This window comes from Megascapheus bottae, chromosome 23 (assembly GCF_031878675.1).
Source record: "Megascapheus bottae isolate mThoBot1 chromosome 23, mThoBot2.hap1, whole genome shotgun sequence".
Lineage (NCBI taxonomy): Eukaryota > Metazoa > Chordata > Mammalia > Rodentia > Geomyidae > Megascapheus > Megascapheus bottae.
Window position 1 is genome coordinate 11,918,634 of NC_143531.1, and position 21,144 is coordinate 11,939,777.

The window sequence follows — 21,144 nt, forward strand, 5'->3', positions numbered from 1 at the left end:
AAGATTTACAGCTAGGTATATCGGCTTACATCTATACTATCAGCGCTCAGAAGGCTGAGGTAAAAGAATCAAAAGTTTAAGGACTACACATTGAGACCATGTCTCATGAAAGAGGGAGGGAGAGAGAAAGGCGGAGAGAGGGAGGGCAGGAGAGGGAAAGGGAAATAAGAGAGAAAGAAGATAGAGGAGAGAAAGGGAAGGTAGGAAGGAGGGAAGAGAAAGAGAAAAATGGGAAAAGGAAGAAAAAATCAGAAATCTTAAGAAAGTAAGTCCTTTTCTTTATCTTCTTGGATATAGTTTCATTTACTGCAAAAGGTTGTAAAAATGACCAAATTCTAGGTATGTAAAACAATCTTAATATGGAAGTGTTAAAGATTGTTATGGCTGATACCGTTACCATATGACTCAGACAGAGGCACACAGCCTTTTAAGCAAGAAGCTCCTCCCACCGTTGACAAATGCCAGGTACACGCAAAAAAAAAAAAAAAAAAAAAAAAAAAGGGAAGGTCTGCTTCAACATGTCCTTCTACCTTACAGCCCTCACTATCAGCTAGAAGAAATAGTGAGAAATTTCTCTATATGGCAAATGTTATGCTTTTTGTTGTCAAAAAGCAGTTGCTCAATTCCTAACTACATAACTCAGCACACTGTATCACACTAACATCCACATCCAGGAAATAGATATGAGCAGCACATGGAAAGCTTGAATGACTTCAGTGTACTCTTTCCTACGAATTAAAAGCTGTAAGAGAATTCCTCAGAAGAATTCTTCTACACAAGTATTGAATACATCTAGTTATTTCTTCATAATTTTATACTGTATTCTCCAAAGGATGTCTCAAAACTACTTCTGCCTTAAAAAGAATACAACAGAATATCTTAATACTCCGCTACACATAGACATCAAAATACACTCAATAATTTGTCAGTGAATTTAAAATCAAATAAAAAATCAAAGGCTCTCACTATATCATCATCTTTAAGAAGCACTATGAAAGAATAAGAATTTGGACCAGTTTATCCATAACCTCTAAACATATACATTTAAACACACTGTGAATGCAGTCATAACACTCAAAATATATATGTGAAAGTGGAATTCAAAAAATTGAAGGAGTGGGTGAGGTTGAGAGAGATGGGGAGAATTATTGATTGTACTCAACAAACTGACATGTTGAATTGAAGCCTTTCTGTACAACTAAAGATAGTAAAAATTTAATTAAAAACAATAAAATATACTATACTATAAAATATACTATGTATTATAGTATACGTAGTTGAAATTTGTGTTTTTCTATTAATGAGCAATGAATTTGTCATTTGTTACCATGCAAACATTTGGTAGATAATAACCAACTCTCTATAAAATTTTCACAGTGATATAAGATAGAAGATTCCAAAGACTGAAATACTTCGGGTGCCAGAAACTCGTATTTGGAAAGTCTACCTGTGGAGTTCAGCCTCTGTAAATTTAGCAACATTTTTCTTTGAACTTAGGGAACTTTTAATGAAAACAAATTTAAATACTCTGTGCAAATAAGCCTATTTTAAGGCTTTCAGCAAGTACATCTACATCTAAGAACTACTAATTTTGAAAATATTCAAAAACCTTTGCAAATTAATAAGAAACACTGGCTGCCTACCAAAGGCTAGAATTTAGTATTAGAAAAATAGGAATTCTAAATACATCTGTGCTTGGAGTGACATTACCAAAAGAAATGCACTAATTACCTGGCTTATGAAATAGAAACCCCTCCATATAACCCCTTAACAATAAAATTAAAATTATATTTTTAAATGCCTATGCTAGGTAGGGGCCTGTGCCTCAAAGCCTGCAATCCTAGCTACCCAAGAGGCTGAGATCTGAAGATCAGATTAGCACCATAAAAGTATATAGGTGATTCAAATGACTTGAAATACTTAGAAGATAAGTCAGGCGTTGGTGGCTCACACCTGTAACCTGAAGATCTGGGTTCAAGCCTGGCACCAGTGGCTCATGCCTGTAATCTTAGTTACTCAGGAGGCTGAGATTTGAGGATCATGGTTCAAAGCCAACCAGGACAGGAAAGTCTGTGACATTCTTATCTCCAATTAACCACCAGGAAACCAGAAGTGGCACTGTGGTTCAAGTGGTACAGGGGTAGCCATGAGCTGAAGAGCTCAGGGACAACGCCCAGGCCCAGAGTTCAAGCCCCATGAAAAACAAACAAACAAAAATATCCTGGTTCAAAGCCAGCCTGGAAAGACAAATCTGAGAGACTCTTGTCTCCAATTAACTAACAAAAATTAGAACTAGAGAGGTATGACTCAAGTGATAAGAGTGAAAAAATTAAGAAAGACCAGGAGGCCTAGACATGCACACAGGCATGTCCACAGTGAATTCTACAAATGAAAAGCACCAAATATAATTGATGGACATTGGACATGTCACAGGAAGATGGGGAAGTACCCACCAGTTTTGATAACTGATCAAAAGTTTTTGAGAAGTGGATTGGACCCAGCATGTACTTCCAGCAGCATACCCCTCTCTTTGTTTGAGGGCAGATTTAGCAGCTAACCTTGCAGGGACTTAGAGTGCTTCCCTTCCAGCTTGATAAGCACTAAAATTTCTAATCCATAAAGGTTAAGAGCTGCCCGGATTAACTGCATGAGAGGATCTCAGGAAATTAGTGGACCTTAATAGTCTTACAAAAATCAGTTCTGATGGGGAAAAGAATGAAAGAACAAAGTCATTTCTGTGAAACTTATCTTTGAAGACTACACATGCTCAAAAATTACCTATTGGAAAAAGGTCAAGCTTCTTCAAAATGGCTTTTAGCTTGGAATCTGAATTCCAAGACCACTTGAAGTCACTCACAGTACATGGTGTTCTTAAACAACCTTCCAAGGAGAAGTGGAAGTTAAGTAGTCTTCATCAAAAACTTTTATTTCCTAAGGGCTTGGGGATTTAGGTTCACAGCCGAAAGTTATTATAAAATCATCACTGCCTTGCTTTTATTCCTAGCTCAAAAAAAAAAAGAGTAAGTTCTATATCCTCATTCCAAAATTAGAAAAGCAAACTAATAAACTTAGGGCAATGACATCTATTTATCTCTACTAAACTGACCTAAAAATCTCTGATACAGTGTGAGCAGCAAAGTTTCCCAGTTACTGCTAGGCTACATACTCCCACATAAGTGTGTATAAAATAGTCATTCATGTTCGACCCAAGTTGCTATAGTTGTTGACTACAAATGGAAAGGCATTCAGTAGAAATACCTTTTCTATGAATGCAAACTATGGGTCACCTTCCAGGCTGATTTCAAATTTTCTGATTTAAGAGGTAAGGTGGGAGCCAGGAATATGGCCCTGTGGTAGAGTGCTTGCCTAGCATGCATGAAGCCCTGGGTTTGATTCCTCGGTACCATACACACAGAAAAAGCTGGAAGTGGTGCTGTGGCTCAAGTGGTAGAGCTCTAGCCTTGAGAAAGCCCAAGGACTTGTGGGGGGACCCTACTGTTTGCCATTTGCCCTTCAGTACGTCCACACTCAGTGATGCAAGCAGTCAGGAGCCAGAGGGCGACCGATGCCACCTGCCTGGAGCAAGTGGGGAGTGTCTCAGGACACCATTGGCTGACGGTTGTCCCTATTTGATTACGTGGCTGTGACCGCTCGATCTGTATTTAGTGAGCATATTTTGTGGAATAAAGAGTACTTGCTTAGCATGCAAGAGACCTGTGGTCCTACACTCAATACTGCATTCAAAATGTAAAGAAAGATATAATATGTACAATTTTGTGACAAGGGACAGGAAGTCAATGTCCAGTGGAGAGAGTAAATATTAATACATTATATTTCTTCTACAAGACTAAGCTTGGGAATCTAGACAGATACAAGTAAATTAAGTGTGAAATTTACATATTCATTTACTAAACTCTATGTTTCAACTAATAGCCTTTTCATGTGAAATACAGAAGGGATTCAATTGCTTTCTCATCACTCTTTCCAATGTCAGCAACTATTAGCCAGCAATACATGATCCAAGTAAAATTACTAAACAACTCCAAAACAGCTTCAGAATGAATTATTATTTCATGGTTTCTATGTTTCATTAACCTATAAATTTGTTTAAAACTTAAAAAGAATCTAACAGTTTACATGGCCTTTGTACAGCTGTAACTGTTACTTCCTGCAGGGAAGAGAGTAGAAAATACAGTTTAGAAATAAGAAAGCAAAAATCAGTCTGTAGCTGTAAACTACCTTTCCAAAATCTCCAACAAAAATGTAAGCAAAAATCTAGCATTAAGCATAAAAGATACAAAACTGTCCTAACTCATATCATTTCCTTATGAAAACACAAATGTCTCACTGACTGCCAAATAACTCAAAAGGAGAATAGCTTTATTGAAACCTGAACTAGCTATATGAGATTTTACTCTTATTTCTTAAAAGTACTTTCAATTAAAAAATACCACTGTAATTAGTCACACATACAGCCAAATCTTCAAGTAAACAATTATACAGGAATATAGTGTCTATTTCATATATTAGTTAATAAGTGTTTCCATAGTACACAAAAAAAGTTTTTAAATGAAAGATATAAACACTAAGAAATCTCTGGTACAGGAGTCTTCATTTGGTAAAAGAGAAATTGTTCACAGAATAAAAGGTCATGTTTCATTAAGATGACGAAAAATTAAGGAATGGAATAATTACAGAGCAAGAGATATTTTGTGTCCATTAATGAGTAACTGAGGGATTGTGAATAGTAATGATACAACCATCAATGTGTGAACACAGCAAAATTTCACTAGGCAATAAAGATCCACACTAATATTAAATATCATATTAATAATCAATATTAATAATTGTGGTTGTTATATTGATTGCATTGATGTATTAATAATCAATATTAAAGTGAATCTAAAGACAATACAAAAATCAAAATTTGAATTTTCAACATTCAAGGGATCTATTTATGAATCAAGAAGACAAAATAACCAACGAACAGAAAAAAGCCAAGTGTATGATCTATGCAAGAACTATGAAAACACAACCTGCCTAATTCTGGAATGGGTTGTGCCTTTCCAGCAGAGCTGGAATGTGGCCACAGAATGCTGGGTTGTACAGGAAGGAAGCAGAAGAACAGATTCAATTCCCGTTTGGGTTGCATCTCAGATCCCTCCTTCCTTATAGGTAAGGATGGAAAGTCCCTTAGGTGAATATGGCTTTGGGGCTAAACACAGTGACTCATGAAGAGGTTTCTTGACACTAGAGCCCTGCAACAGTCTTTTCTTCAAAGAAGTCCAAGGAAAGGAGGCTAACAAGTAAACATGAAATGCAGCATAATTTGTGTACAAATGTGTGTCTGACTAACATGACTAGTAGTTCAAAATGGCTCAGAAATGTTTAGCCGAATGAAATACACACAATCTCCTAGACAGCACAATGAAGGCACCACTTGCCCCACTCCTTCTAAGGCAGGCACCGAGAGGGTCTGTGGACACCTACAATTGTTTCCTTTTGCTTTCCTATAGGCCCAGGCCCTCCCTTTCCCCCTTCCCCTCCCTCTCCATCAGACTCTCCCTCCCCTCCTCTCTTTTTCCTCTTCCTTTTCTTTCTTTGAAGGAAAGTTCCAAAGTGAGTCATTCAGAAGAAAAGACAACCAGGAAATCTTTGATAAGGAAGACCACACCTTTTAGAAAAGAACTCCAAGATTATTTAAGAATAAAAGAGCCAAAATTATTTTTCACATTACATTTCCTAAAAGTTGTGTGGCATGTTTGTAGGTAGTCCATTTCCAGATTTAATTGGTATAGAACAGCAAGGACTTTTCCTTAAATAGATGTAGTGACAGACTAATAACTTCATGAAAGCATTCTTCAAAATATAATCAGGAAGACTCAATGTATTCTATTCACCTCTTTGGGGGGGGGGGCTGTTTACCCCTTTGAGCTGACCTCTTGCCCTGACATTCCTCAACGTGTTTATATCAAAACAAAGAAAGACAGGCAGATCTGAACTGACAAGAAACATTTGGACCATAAAGATTCTGGAGAAACACACCGAAAAACTCATGTATCTTTGAATTCATTTTTACGTCCTTGCCATCTTCAATATTAGTGATAAAGCACCATATTTGGTCCTTTTTTAAGTGTCAAGGAATTTTATTTTACTGAAATAGAGAAGGTGAGAAGCATTATTAATTTGGGCAGTATAAATACAAAAAGTACATTTATCATAGCTAATGAGCAAAAAAGGTGATGGCACAGATTTGTCCTTCCTACAATACTGTCTCGGTACCTGTATTCCTTTACATTTTTTTCACTTTCCCAAATATGTATGTAGCATTTACTCAGTGCTGAGAACAGTTTCACTTAAAATGTGTTAGGACCTTTGGGTTTGTATTATTCGGGGTTGAGTTTAGAGATGAGGAAAACAAAGCATTAGGAAAGTTGAAATACTTGCCCTCAGTCACACAGCCAAGAGTTCAAACTGGAATTTAGTATCAAGAAATCTAGCAGCACAGTGCATGATCCGCTCCATTGTGCTGGCTCTCAAACCTTCACCAACTCTAGGATAAGTGGTGTCTTGTGTAGACACCGCGTATAACCGTTTCAATAATTAACTAGTTCCACGGGGCAGTTTCCTCAGATGACTGAAGAATAACAAGATAGAAAAGATAACACTATCACATGTCAAGTTTAACCCCTTTGCATTTTATTGGAAACAAAGTGAAGCTGTAAAAATATGGTATCTTATATGTTAGGAAAGCTACTGCACAGAAAGTAAAACGTGAGGAAATCTCTTAGATGATTAAATTTCTATAATGCTCACTGTGACAACAAAAAGTCTCTGTACTCACTGAAATTCAGAATTGCCAAGCTAGTACATATTTGAGTGGAAAAGTTATTACAAGGTATGGAAATATACAACAGCTCTGAGAAGTGATTCCTGGGGAATTCCAGTTGATGAACCACTCATCTGAGGAGATTTCTCCTTGGAATTCGTTTAGCCTACCTGGCAGACAGCCTCTGTGCCACTAATCTCTACCTTCAAGGGAAGATGCACTCAGTATGGCTCTCAGGGCGTGTTGCCAATGCAGCCTTCTCCTGGGTGTGGCTAGGAGACTTGTGTGGACCTCAAAGCACTACATTAGATTTGTGAGTTGCCTGCAAATTACAGGAGCAAAGGAGTAAATTAACTCCTTCCCTACAAAGAGATACCCTTTTTCTTTTTCCTATGAAAGGGACGGGCCAAGAGAAGGAGCCCTTCTTCACTGCTTGGCTAACACAACAAGCCTGGTGGTTCAGCAAATTCCACACCTGTTAGCCTCTAGCTATACAAAGACTTCTGACACTGTGATATAAATGGCAGAAGGCTAAATTCCACAAGGAACTAACTATTCTTGTTTTAGACCATCTCCGCTGAGAAAGAATAAAGAATAGACTAACCAGGAGGAGCACAACAACACTGCCCAATCCTTCCTCTTCCCGGAAATGGAAGTTACCACCATCTCCCTTTTGCAGCAGGCAGTGGTGTACCCAGTTAAAGGGGCTAGCCTTTAGAGATACACAGGAAGAACAAGATATCTGTTTCACCTTTTCACCTTCCCGTCCCAAAGCAGAGACAAGAGCCTGGATGCCCCTCTCTTTACTTCACAAAGGGAAGAATGAATTCTCAGAAGTTTAAATAGCTGAGGAAACATCTAACTTTACTGAATGTTAAACACTGCCCTTCATGTCTAAAACAGGTTCCTTCACCACTAGATCTAGCACTCTTAACTGCCCTTCTCTATTCCCCTACTCTCTTTCCTTGTTGGTGATAAAGCACCTGCCTAGGTGGAACCCAACTTAAACTTCACTCCCCGTCCCTGGGCTCAACATAATTGTACATGATGCCCTTGGCATGTCTTTTTTCTTTTAAGGATAAAAATTGGAGATGTAGGTCAGATTTGGGAACAAACTTCCTAATTTCTGAAATATTTATATGGCTATGAATTTTACCCTTCACATATCCATCTTGATGGGGGGAGGGGAAAGGCCAGAGCACTGTATATGGTTTTTATTAATGACAAAGCTTTCAAATGATGGTTTTTCCAGAGATATTTTTTCCTCTGATTAACTTGTGTGGTCTACATAAAACACTGGAAATATAATTTGTTTTTCATAAAAATCCACAAATGGGATATTTTACACAAGAGATAGTGAGGCTTTTGTAAGTAAACTTCTCTTACAGGTGGGGATGGGAGGGAGCCAACAAGGGAAGAGGAGACGTTGTCGAAAAACAAATGTACTCATTACCTGACTTATATAATTGTAACGCCTCTGTACACCACCTTTATAATGACAATTAAAATTTCTTTAAAGAAGTAAAGTTCTCAGCTTATTTAGTGTAAATAAAGTCTAGACTCATTATCTCAACTCCATCTCTCAGCCTGAAGTAAAGAATAAGCCTGACAGAACACAGGAGCTGGAGATAAGAGGAGAAATGCTCCAATAACTACAGCATAGGTGACTTTCCATGTGTGACAAAGCTGACACCTTCATTGAAGTGGCTCGGGTTGGAAAGGAGCAGAAGAAGGGTTTGTGTGTATCTGAAAACCCAGGTCAGCTCTACCCAGCCAAGTTTTTGCTCAGTTGTCATGAGCCCTCTGATGTGTCCCTGCAAACTCAGGTCCACTGGGGATCCCTGAAAGGTCCCTCCTCCCCCAGAAACTGAACACTCTGGATACTCACGTTGACAGGGTCCCCAGGACTGGCGGGCCCAGCCCCAGCAGCAGTCAATCCTCCCTCCATACCGACATAGGCCTATGGAGGACACTATTTGCCTGGGCCACCTACCAAACAAACAGAAAAAAATCAAAATAAACAAAGATACCTGAGATCAAAACTAAATTTCTCTTAGTTATTTGGGGAGAGAGGGAGAAAATCACTCAGCAACTTTCTACAAACTCTTTAATGCCTGCAGAAATGCAAGGATAAAACCCCTTTGCAACACAGTTCTGCTCTGATCTAATTTCAAATTGCAGACAATTAAACAGACACATCTCCAGCACAGGAGGGGAAAGGGGGTAAGGAGAGACAGTGCGAATGCTACCATTCACCGGGTGATTTCTGAAACTTGAAATGAAACAGATTCCTCAAAGGCTCACACCTGTTACTGCAGGGTGGCGTGCCAGTTTCAACTGAAAAGTATTTAAGATCAGTCAAAGCAAAAACAATCTCTGCCTCACATAAAAGACAGATGGGGGAAGAAACAAAAAGAAAGGAGAGTCCTAAAAGAAAATCAAATGAAGCAGGGCCCTTTTGAGAGATACAACAAGAAAGAGGAGAAACAGAAACAGACAGATGCAGACATAGACACAAACAGACAGACAGACAGACACACACACACACACACACACACACACACACCAGAAAAAAAATTAAATACAACCACGTTTTAAAGTAGGTAAACCTTTAGTGTCCTCATGGTTTGAAACTTGCCTGCATCCACAGTTCACATTATTTTCCTCTCAACAAAAATAGCACCTAAAAAAATAACTCCAATTGCAGGATGTAGACTGGCACTCTGACAAGTAACTTGCTAAACTGATTCTTTGTTTAGATTCACACCTCAGTGACTTTTGTTTTCCTCCAAAAAGATCGTGTTGTCTGTTTTGGACATCTTTTGAAAGGTACAGCGACAGTGTAGTCCTATCACATGGTGCTTTTTTTGTTGTTGTTGGAAATGTAAGAAACGCATGATATACCCAAATGTGGACGTTTCAATTGAAGTAAAATGAAAAGCCTAGTCTTTGGCTACTACCCATAATTTTTGGCTACTATTTTTCCTTAAATCTCTTCATCTTTTTTTTTTCTTTCCCTGCCCTTCCTACCCCCCAGCCACAGGCCCAAAGTACAAAATAACCCTCCTAGCAGGTGGTGAATTCCCAGCCTCGCTTCCCCCCCCCCCCCCCCAGAGCTCCACTGGTTCCCCTCGGGGTTGCAGGAGAGCCAGTCTATGAATGATGGGATTGATTGTAGGGTGACCAGACTGCAGGTAAAGCAGGTGCGGCAGCCGGGGATGGGGTAAGGGGGGAGATGGGCGGCGCTGGCGAGGTCGGCCGGGCAGCGGGGTGTGCGCACCGACGGTCCCGCGAGCGGACCCCGCGGCGACGGGGCGGAGCCGCTGAGTGACAGCCGAGACCCAGCCCCGAGGTTGGGACCTGTCACGGCACGCAGCCCCGCGGGCTCGGCCGAAGGTTGGGGAGTCTCGCGGCGTGCACCCTCTTCTACACAGTGGCGCCCCAACTCTCATTTCTCAAGAAAACCAAGTGGCAGCGCGGATGCCAACAGGTCGCCGTCGCTCGCGCCCCTCCGGGTGATCCGCTCCCCCCAACCAAAACACACACACACCCCCGGCCCCAGTCTCCAAACGCGGCTTCAGCCCCGAGGTCTGGAAGGTTCTCCGTCCGGGAACGCGCAGGGGGCCGGGCCCGGGCTGCAGCTCAGATATCAAGCCCCCCCCCCTCTTCCACCCGATCGCCCGGCGCGGCCCCGGGGTGCGCGCTCGCCCCGCCGCGCCCCACCTCGGAGAGCTGAGCCGCGGCTCCGGCAGGGCGCCCCCACTCCCGCGGCCGCTCCGCCCGCGCGCGGCCCCAACTTCTGCACGGGGGAGTGGGCACCCCCAGTGCGCACTCAGCGCGGGAACGGGGAGAGGGCGCCCCGGGGGGGGGCCCACCTCACCTCCCGTCGAACTCGGCGGCCGCGGGCAGGTAGAGCGAGCACAGGAGCGCCAGCGCCGCGAGGAAATCCATGCCGGCCCGGGAGGCCCGAGCGGTCGCGGGGCAGGTTGGGGTGCGGGGTTCGGGGGTGCCTCTTCCTCAGCTCCCGGGAGGAACTGCAGATCGCGGGAACCCCCTCCCCAGCCGCCTCCGCCGCGGCTGCCGCGGCCACTGTGCGGCGGGCTCCGCGGCGCAGGTCTGCGGTGCGGCTCGGCCCAGCCCCTCGGCCCCCTCCGGCGCGGGGAGGGGCGCGCGGGGCGGGAGGGGGCGAGTGGGGGGCGCGCGCGCCGGACTCGCCGCCCCGGCAGCCACTGGCGCCGGCTGGGGGCTCAGGGCCCCGCCCCAGGGGCGGACTTGGGGGAGGGCGGAGGGGGGGGCGCAGCAGGCTCCACAACTCCCGGGCGGGGCCGAGGGCTCTAAGCTGGGACAAAAATTGCCAGCCTTTCCCGAGGAAAGGAAAAATGGGGTGCTCAGTAAAATGGGAGGGGGGGGTGATCCGGAAAGGGAAGGTTCCGCCCCAACAGGTGGTGGCTAAAGTGGAGAACCGCAGCTTTCACCCGAGGGCGGAGAAGCCCGAGGTGGGAGACGTGGGTTGTGGCTGGGGCTGAGCAGGGTCTGCATTAAGCGAAACCGCAGCAGGACCTGGACCCATGAGCCAAACCATACTGGGAGTTTGTTTCTCCCGCCGAGTTGGCAAACGCCATAGATGTATTTTATTTTAAATGTTGTAACCAACTGAAAGAAATGTTTGGCTGTCCCCGGAACGTTGAGGAAGAAACGTGCACATTGTTTCTATCTCAGCCAGTTCAACTCCAAGCACGTTTGGGTAGGGCTGGCCCAGGGAAAAGTGCCCACCAGAGAAGAAGGGTTGTAACTTCTTAGAAGCTTCTTGAGGTCTGATCTTGAGTGGATCCTTTAGAAACCACGTAAGTAACCCGAGCTCTGTTGTTGCAGAGAAAAAGAGAGAAGAGAGAAGAAAAAGAAAGCCACTACTTTTAGCAGACATTGGTGGCTTCGGCCTGTAATCCTTAGCAACTCAGGGGTTCTTCGATCTAAGCATCAAGGTTGGGAGCCAGCGGAGCTAGACAAGCCAGTGAGATTCTTAACCCCAGTTAACCAACAAAACGCAGGAAGTGGAGCTGAGATTCAAGAGGTAGAGCGCCCGGCCCTGAACGAAGAATCTAAGCCCGCATACTGGAACATATATAAAAAAACAAAGGGACTGGGAATATGGCCTAGCGGTAGAGTGCTTGCCTAACATGTAGGAAGCCCTGGGTTCGATTCCTCGGTAACATATACACAGGAAAAGCCAGAAGTGGTGCTGTGGCTCAAGTGGTTAGAATGCTAGCCTTGAGAAAGCCCAAGGAGAGTGCCCAGGCCCTGAGTTCAAACCCCAGGACTGACACACACACACACACACACTAAAATAAATAAATATTGCTTTTAAAGGACCGTGTTTAGATGAAAATACACGAGTAGCCTAAAATGCAGGTTCAAACCTATGTCTCATCCAGTCATTCCTATTCTCAATGACTCTTCTATCCCATTTCTGCCAGCCTCTACCTTGTGTCCATAGTCTGTCCCCTCTCCAACCATCTGGATACCTGCATGGGCTCACCTTCCTCCAGTCTTTGTTGAAATGCCACCTGTCCTGACCTGGTCCCTCCTGAAACTACCCCATCCACCTATTATCTTTTATGCCTGCTACTTGTCTTCTATTTTTCTGTATAACTTGCTTATTTTTCCTTTGCTTGCCTTTTTTATCCCCCTGCTAGAATGCAAACTCTCCAAGGGTAGGTATCTTTCATACAAAGTAATGTACATGAGTACTTGTTGAATGAATTAGCTGTATTATACTTTCTCCTTCCTTTCCTGCCTTCTTTCTTCCCTCCCTTCTTTCCTTACTTTCTTCTGTCTTCCTTTCTTCCTTTCTTTTTTCTTCCCATCTCTCTCTCTCCTTTCTTTTGGTTTCTCCAACTCAATTTGTTAATGGAAAGTCTTGTGGCAAGACTACCTTGCTACTGATCTCTCAATATGTGTAAAAATAGAAATTCACTGTAAGAAAAAAACAATAGTTTTCAACTTACATGACGATTCGATTTCCAAGTTGTGTTCTGTTAGCAAAACATGTTTCTATTTTAATCTTAGGAAACATCCAGGCCAATTCAGGCTTGGGACATTATTTTAGGCAAACAGCTTGGTGTCATCCATTTCACATCCTTCTAAATGAAGTCCAAAAATGTAGGAGTCAAAATATTTTTCCTGCAGAAAACCAAATTTTTTTTTTGCCAGTCATGGGCTTGAGCTCAGGGCTTGAGCACTGTCCTTGGACTTTCTCAAGGTTAGAGCTCTACCACTCGAGCCTCAGCACCATTTCTGGCTTTTTTTCTATGTATGTGGTACCGAGGAATTGAACCCGGGTCTTCGTGCATGCTAGGCAAGCACTCTACCACTAGGCCAAACTCCCGGCCCCAGAAAACCAAATTTTTGCAAGTGTATTGTAGGCTTGGTTCCAGGCCCTAAAGCTATTCTTTAGTTGCTTTACTTGTTGGTTGTCCTACAAATACAACCCATAAGAGCAGTGAGTGGTGGAGAGGGGGCTATTCTACAGGCTGAGAAACTGAGGATAGAAGGGAAGGTAAACCATGTGTGAGAGCTGGTTGAATGTCTGAAGTACAAATGCAGCGCCCTGTTGGCATGTATTTTTTTTGGCCTAAAAACCCCTCCATTCATCCTCACTTATTTGAACAATCTCCATTTACACTTTAAGTGTAAATGTGTAGCTTTACCCTTACCCAGAAAAACTATTCTGAGTTATTCCTTGGCTGACTCCCATGGTATATCTATAGTGGGGTATGCCCCAAGAGGAGCTCCTGGCACATTGCTGTAATTGTCTCTTTACCATGCTGGGTCCCTCTTGACACCAGTCTAGCCAATAAGAAAACAGACTGATGTTGTTACTATATTGCATGTGCCAGGTCCACTGTCTGGCACAAGCTTAAATGTAATGAATAGCAAATTGATTGGATTGAACTCTGCATGGAGAGCTTGCAATTCTCCCTTGAGTAGGCAGTAGCCGATTAAGTCAGGGTTGCTCTTCCTGTTGTTGTTTTGTTTTATTTTGTTTTGTTTTTCTAAGACCAAGACTCAAACTCTGTATCTGACACTTTCGCTCATTGGCTGGCATTCTACCACCTAAACCCTGCCCTAAATCAGTCTTTGTTGAACCATGGTGTTAGGAGAATCTAAAACTCCCAACGTCTGTCTTTCGTACTGTATTTGTGACCACTAACCATCATTCAAAAATGGCAGTGGAGTTCCCATAGGTTGGGTGAAAGCTGGAATCCAAACCAAGGCCACACCTGCTATCTAAATGTTCTACCACTCCTATCTCAGTCTTAAAGCAAATCAGCAAGAATGAGATCAAATGTCTTGCTTATAGCAGTATCTGTATCTAAGTAGCGGGATAGGCTTGGGGTCAGGTACCACATGGTACCTTCCAAGTGATAATCATTATTTTCCCATGCACAAATACTTTCTGCCATTGATTCACAAGATGATACAAATAAATAACAAAATAGAACCAAGCTAACTATAACCTCTGAATTATTTAGTTTTTGTTAAATCGGTGTCCTATCAAATATCAGACATTTTCAGGGAATTCAGTTAGCGACAAGATAAAGTCCCTCCATAAAAGATGGGGCCGGGAGTTTGGCCTAGTGGTAGAGTGCTTGCCTAGCATGCACGAAGACCAGGGTTCAATTCCTCGGTACCACATAGATAGAAAAAAGCCGGAAGTGGTGCTGAGGCTCAAGTGGTAGAGCTCTAGCCTTGAGAAAGTCCAGGGACAGGGCTCAGGCCCTGAGCTCAAGCCCAGGACTGGCAAAAAAAAAAAGAATATATATATATATATATATATATATATATATATATATATATATAGTGCAGTGTGAGAGCAAGGAAGTAAAAAGGAAAGGGAAAGCTACAAAGAGAAGATAAAGGAAGGTTAAGGTGATAGGAGGCAATGAGCATGTGTTTTGCTGCTGCAGTTGTTGTTTTAGTTTGGGGTTGTTCTGTATTGTTTTGTTTCTGAGACAGAGGTCCTCCTAATTTAACCTCACTAGTGCTGGGGTTACAGGAGTGTATCACTGCATAGAGTTGTTGGGTTATTTCTAGAGAGGTGACATTTCATCAGAGATCGACATGAGGGAAAGGGCCACATATGGATGTAGGTAGATGATGTCTAGGCAAATAGTAGGACAGGACACATTTTCTCTTCAGGTTCTGAGGTGACATTTCATAGTGCCAATAGTTGCACAAGCTATTGCTTTCCACACCAGATGCAACACAGTGGCATAAGTAGGATTTTTAAAAATAAATAAATAAAACTCCTATTAGGAGAAGCACAAGCACAGCTGCTTATTCAAGTCAATCTTGACTCCCAACTGAGCAAGAATTATGAAGATTGCTCTAGCAGCAGAGAAAGAGCCCTGGTCAAATGATCAGATAGCCATACTTCTCTCAGAGAAACTGCTTTGTCTAGAATCTTCCCTAGGCACATCAGAAATAACTGTTGGAGTATAGTTGCTGTTAGCAAACTATACATCACTCACAATCTTTTCTTTTTCCATTGGCACAAATGGGAAGGCCTGAGGGTTGTTTTAAGCAATGACCAGAGAGACATATTTCCAGGCCAGTGTCATGGTTTCTGTGGTAACTAGATGTCCTTAAAAGCTTAATAAGCTTCTGATCTAATTGCTTCTAGTCAGTTCCTTGCACAGATAACTGCAAAACTTTTTTTTCTAGTCCTATTCCGTAGCTTTATTTCTTTACTGTCTTATACTCATCTACACTTTACTATGTCACACTCCTGGGGGCCACCTGGAGGCTTAGTTGCAATCATTAGGCTCTTTCAGAGGATAACACCTTTACTTTGATCTTTGCTTTAGGACACTTGGATCTCTTTATTTGTGTGTTTGGGACATCAGAGTGACTGTCTTTTTCAACCCTGAGAGGACCTAAATTTCTACGTCCTCACCATTTCTTTCTGTTGCCTGAACTCATTTCTTTCTCATGCTACCTTACTAAAAGCACCAAGGAACAGCAAAAGATGGCAACATTCTCAGGTTTTAGAATAGCTTTCATTTGATCTGGGTATGTGTTATCACCTTTGTAGGCAATGACCTTATGAAACCACACAAGTGTCATCAGCTTTCCATCCCACATCCAGCAGCTGTAGACATGCATACCTTAAAACTGTGTCCCAATCATATTACCATTCCAACCACATCACACCACAAGCCAAGTGTAAAAAACAAACACACCAAAATAAATGAATACATAACCTTCTACTCTTCTACTTTGTCCTTGGCTAACCTAGATAACTGTATACGTACGTGTCATGCCTGCCTGGTCACTAGAAAATTCAGGGCTTTGGTAACGGATAACTTGTGGTACTTATTGCTGTGACAATGAGACTTCCAAAAATGTAATGACTTTTACAAGGGAAGAGTTTATTTCTTCATCATGTAATCATCTGAAATGAGAGTATCAGGTTGGTGGGCAGCTGCCATTCTGATCCAAGGGCGACAGTGACTCTTACCACCACCACAGTCACCCTGATCTACTGCCATTCAAGCCAGTGAGAAGGAAGGAAAGAGTGAATGAAGAACATCTGTCCTGGGCAAGAGCAGAGACAGGAAACAATACCTGGCTCAGGTACTCGCCTAAATTGGAAAGAACTAAATCACATGGTCACACCCAGTTGCAAAGGAGGCTGGGAAACAGTCCTGTTGGCTTGTGTCCTTTTCTCTATGACTATGGAAAGAGGGAAAGCAAAGTTTGGAAAGCAGTGAACAATTTCCATCACAACAAGTTAAGCCTGAGATTATCTATAGATATTCTAATGGACAAGTTAGAACAGGCTAGGGAATTGGCAACTCAGAGGAGAGCCTGGGCTTGGGATAGAAAGTTGATAGTTGACAGATCCTATAGACTGGAAAAGAATAAGTGAATGTAGCTGTGCAATGAAGAGAGTAAGGGAAGAAGTATAATTAAGCAAAGATTTGAGCCCTGGGGTACTCCAAATTAACGAGCTAGGAGGAGACAGACGCAGGCATTGAGTCTAGGAAGGAGACAGGAGTGTAGTAGGAAATTCTTAGAAGCCATGGGTAGAAAGGATTTTAAGAATCTGTTGTTGGGAAGTTAAGCAGGATCAGGACTGAGAAATGATCATCAGATATGACAAGAAGATCATTGGTACTATTGGTAAAGTAGTTTTAGTAGAATGGTAAGGATGAGATCCTGGTTCTACTGGATTGAAAACAGGAAGAGGTTAAAAAAAAAAAGGAGACAAAATTAGACAATTCTAAGAAATAAAATGGCAGTTGGAGTAAGATGTTTTAGTGAGGATTATCTTTAAAGGAAAAAACGAAATAAGCATATTTATATAGGAAGTAGCTGTAAAAACTACTGAGAACAAGTTATACCTTCAAACACAGTTATTACTCTTGGTATTTCTCATCCATTTTCAAATAATTCTGTGAAAGAAAATGGAAAGCTATTTGAGGGGCCTTTGATTTTATTTGAATATTCTCTGGAAAACTGAAATGGGCAAGGGAGCCCCAAATTATAAAGAAATCTCAAGTGTTACAAAATAGAGTCATAGTCTCCTTTTTAAAAATTATGTCAATGATCTCATGCAACTGTAAAAGAAAATTTGGCTCATTATTTATTTGTAAAAATGGGAAGATTACTCTATATTGATAATGAACTTTTCATTCTCACTTATAACACACCCCTTCAACACCTACAATGAAAACCCCTTTCATAGGAGCACAGCTTAATGCAAGGTTGGACATGATTTGTATACAACCCCTTGCCAGTCACTACTCAGGGGCCCATGAGTATTCTGGAATCCTTCCATTCTTCTTTCTTCCTAGGGTTCATGTAACCATGAGGATAAGGGAAAGAACCCAGGAAGTCACACATGGGGCTATAAGACATACTTTTGGCTACTACCTTGTCACATGGTCCTAAATTAACTACAATGGCACTGGAAAAAAATCAGATATGCCAAGGAAGAAAAAAATTTTGTATGTATTATGCTCAAGAAATCATTGACCTTATTATTCCATTGCAAAAAAGTTGAACATTATTTCTGACATCACTAAAAAAAAACCATTACCTTGGAAAATCATATCCTGGAATTTATTTAACCAATGATTTCTCATCACAGAGAAAGATTTTATATGATATATATGATATCATATATATCATAAATAATCTTTATCTATGATATATATATATATATATATATGCTGGTGGCTCATGCCTGTAATCGTAGCTACTCAGGAGACTGAGATCTGAGAATAATGGTTCAAAATCAGCCCAGGCATTAAAGTCCATGAGACTCTTATCTCCAATTAACCACCAGAAAACTGGAAGTGGTGCTGTGGCTCAAAGCGGTAGAGCACTAGCCTTGAGCTGAAGAGCTTAGGGACAGCACCCAAGCCCAGAGTTCAAAGCCCTATGACCACCACCACCACCAACAACAATATATATATATATATATATACATATATATTTAAATTTGTAACATAATACTTACCAGTTAAATAAATGCATAATGTATATAGCCCACCTCAGAACACATAGAGTAAGTATTAAACACATGTTGATTGCATCCGTGGCCTAAGCAGACTTTTGCTCCTAGGAATTGAATATGTCAAATCTTTAGTTTTTTAGTGTGGAAGGCAGATCTTGCAAGCACTTACTTTAAGGATTTTTCCTACCTACATCAACAGTTGGCACTGTTGACTCTGTAATCTCCATGGAGCGTTTATCAAAGGATTTGTAGGAATTTGTTTCCTCAAATATTCTTACATCCCACAGCCACACGGGGGACATGCTAGTTATGTTTTTCACCTTCCCAATAAATTGTCAAATTCCTCTTTTTGATTTCTAAAGTGTGAATCACTTTTCAAGCAACATGGACGACTAGTTCTTCAGGCAACACACTTGTGCTCATAAAAATTCTTGTTAACTAACTGGTATGAACAAAAACAGTCTAAGCAGGAGATGCTATCTCTCAGCTCCCTGGATTTCCCACATATACACCTTGGATCAAGCTAATCATGACCTAGAATTTAGAATCTGAAAAAACTCTTCTATTGAGCAGAAGATGTCACAATACCTTGAAGAATAAAATTAATTGAAATTGAACAGGAAGAGTATTGATAATATATTTTAACTACAGTACTTTCAGTTCTGAGACATCTACATAAGTATTATATATTAGCTGTAATTTATACAATAATTTGATTAAAGAAGTCAATTCTCTTTATAAGTATTATCTATTTTTAAGTAAATATCCATTTAGTAAAATATCTATTTAATATTTCAGTAACTATTAAATACCTATTAAATACAAAATATTTAATAGATATTTAATACTGAAATACATATTTAAGTATTATCTATTTTTAACTATTATTTATTTTTGTAAATGCAGTTCTGCAAGTATAGAATAGTTTTGAGAACTTAAGGGAAAATTAGTATAGAATAGCACCTGGAGTCTGGAAAATTTCAGATTTAAGTCTTTTTGCAAATATCTACTTAACCTATGAATTATTTAACTTCCTTGAACCGCAGTTTCCATTTCTATTAGATAAGGAAAAGCAATTCTAACACAGCCAGCATAAACCAACATCTGTGATTTGGGTCACAGTCTATGCTCTGGTATATATGAATACCAAGCTATGGAACATTTGTATTCTTTTTCATTCTCTACAGCATCTGGGACACAGAGGAATTCTTGACCATATCTCTACTTGTAGTTAATTAATTAATTATTAATTTTGCTACGGTAGTTTCCAGTCTCTCACTATGATATAAGCGGGAGGCAGAAAGTCCTGTCTTTTTTTTGTTTTTGTTTTTGTTTTCCAACAATCAAAGATCAAACCCAAAACCTCACACATGCTAACTTAATGCTCTACCACTGAGCTATATCCAGTCTTTTCTGACTAAGGAATGTTATAGTTTTCATTTTAAGAAGCTTCTAGAGAAGAAAGGATTCACCTAAAGTAGAGATACACAAAGTTTATTGTTTCCAGCGATATAACAATGGAAGTCCACATACCAACTCCGAAGAAGAAGAAAATCTTGGATAGATTTGACAGCCAGGCTCAGTGTCTAGAAACAGTGCCAAGTCTTTTGTGCCAGGAAAGAAATTGCCTCTAGCTTCTCAGCTTCCATCACTCCTTGGTGCAACCAGCTCAAATCTCTATGGTCTAAAGGAAAGAATTATTTTTTCTCATAAATAATTGAGCAGGCATCTCATGTAACTTCTTCTGTGTAGTTAGCAAATTTGGTTTAGTTTTCTTACAAGAGCAGATTGTCACCAGTATTTTGTCTATTTTTTTTCCTTTTTGCCTGGGGCTTGAACTCATGGACTGAGTACTGTCTCAACGCTAGCACTCTACCACCAGAGCCACAACAGCACTTACGGCTTCTTCTGTGTATGTGGTACTGAGGAATCAAACCCGGGTCTTTATGCATGGTACGTAAGCACTCTACCACTGGGGCGAATTCTTGGTCCCTTTTGTCTATTTTTAATGGCAATTTATCATTTTTTATTCATAAGATGTTATGATAATGAGCATTTAGGTGGTGGGGGGAGCAGAAGAAACAGGAAGAAAAGAGATTTAATGTTGAATTCAGGAATCAAAGCTCCTCAGAACTTGAGTAACGTTCTAGAGTGGCGGGGAAGGATCAGAAGGTTCATGATGGAGATGGGATGATTTATAACAGTAAAGGACGTTAGCCCTGCTGTATACGGTAACAATTTGGATCCCCTTAGTGATATTTTTAACTTTTCACATTGCCCTATTCGTGCTTTCTAGCCCATTTTCCCCCATACACATTTGTTTGGCAGGCTAGTAAGAACTCTATACATCATTTTTTTTAATATAGAAATTTGCGAGCTGCTTGAAATCTGAAGAACAAGATTATCAGATGTAGAACAAAAAAAACAGGGGCAAGGTTTCTGTTCCTATCAATGGCAGGCGAGGATGTTCTGAACCACCCTTGTCCTTGAGAACCATGAGGTCAGCCTGGCCATCGAGAGCTAGGATGTTGGGATCCAGTGTGGGTATAGACGACGCACTTCCTTCCCTTCTCCTCACTCACTGCCAGTCACAAAGTAGGAGCTGAGGGGTAGTTACCAAAGCCCAGCTTTCAATAGATACTTGGATCTGGGGGTTAGTTAAACAAATTTAGTCTTTAGAGCTTTCTAGACAGTATGGGTCGTGAAAACTCCCCAGATGGTTAGCTGGAATCATGAATGAGTAGAAAGAAGCAGAGACATAAACTGGATGAGACCTCATAAACATTCCCTT

At 41.2% G+C, this 21,144-nt stretch overlaps 1 protein-coding gene across 4 annotated transcripts in view; it reads right to left on the bottom strand.

Moving 5' to 3' along the window:
* Npnt (nephronectin) overlaps window positions 1-10,929 on the bottom strand; it is a 59,651-nt gene extending 48,722 nt beyond the window's left edge. For 3 of the 4 annotated variants that reach the window (XM_090356722.1, XM_090356723.1, XM_090356721.1), the window contains exons 1-2: window positions 10,710-10,929; window positions 8,718-8,818 (exon numbers count right to left, since the gene is read on the bottom strand). In XM_090356722.1, the coding sequence (XP_090212848.1) occupies window positions 8,718-8,818; window positions 10,710-10,780 (172 nt within the window). In that variant the 5' untranslated portion in view covers window positions 10,781-10,929. The remainder of the gene's footprint in view (window positions 1-8,717; window positions 8,819-10,709) is intronic. The other variant, XM_090356724.1, reaches the window with a different exon arrangement.
* Window positions 10,930-21,144: the final 10,215 nt, after the last annotated feature.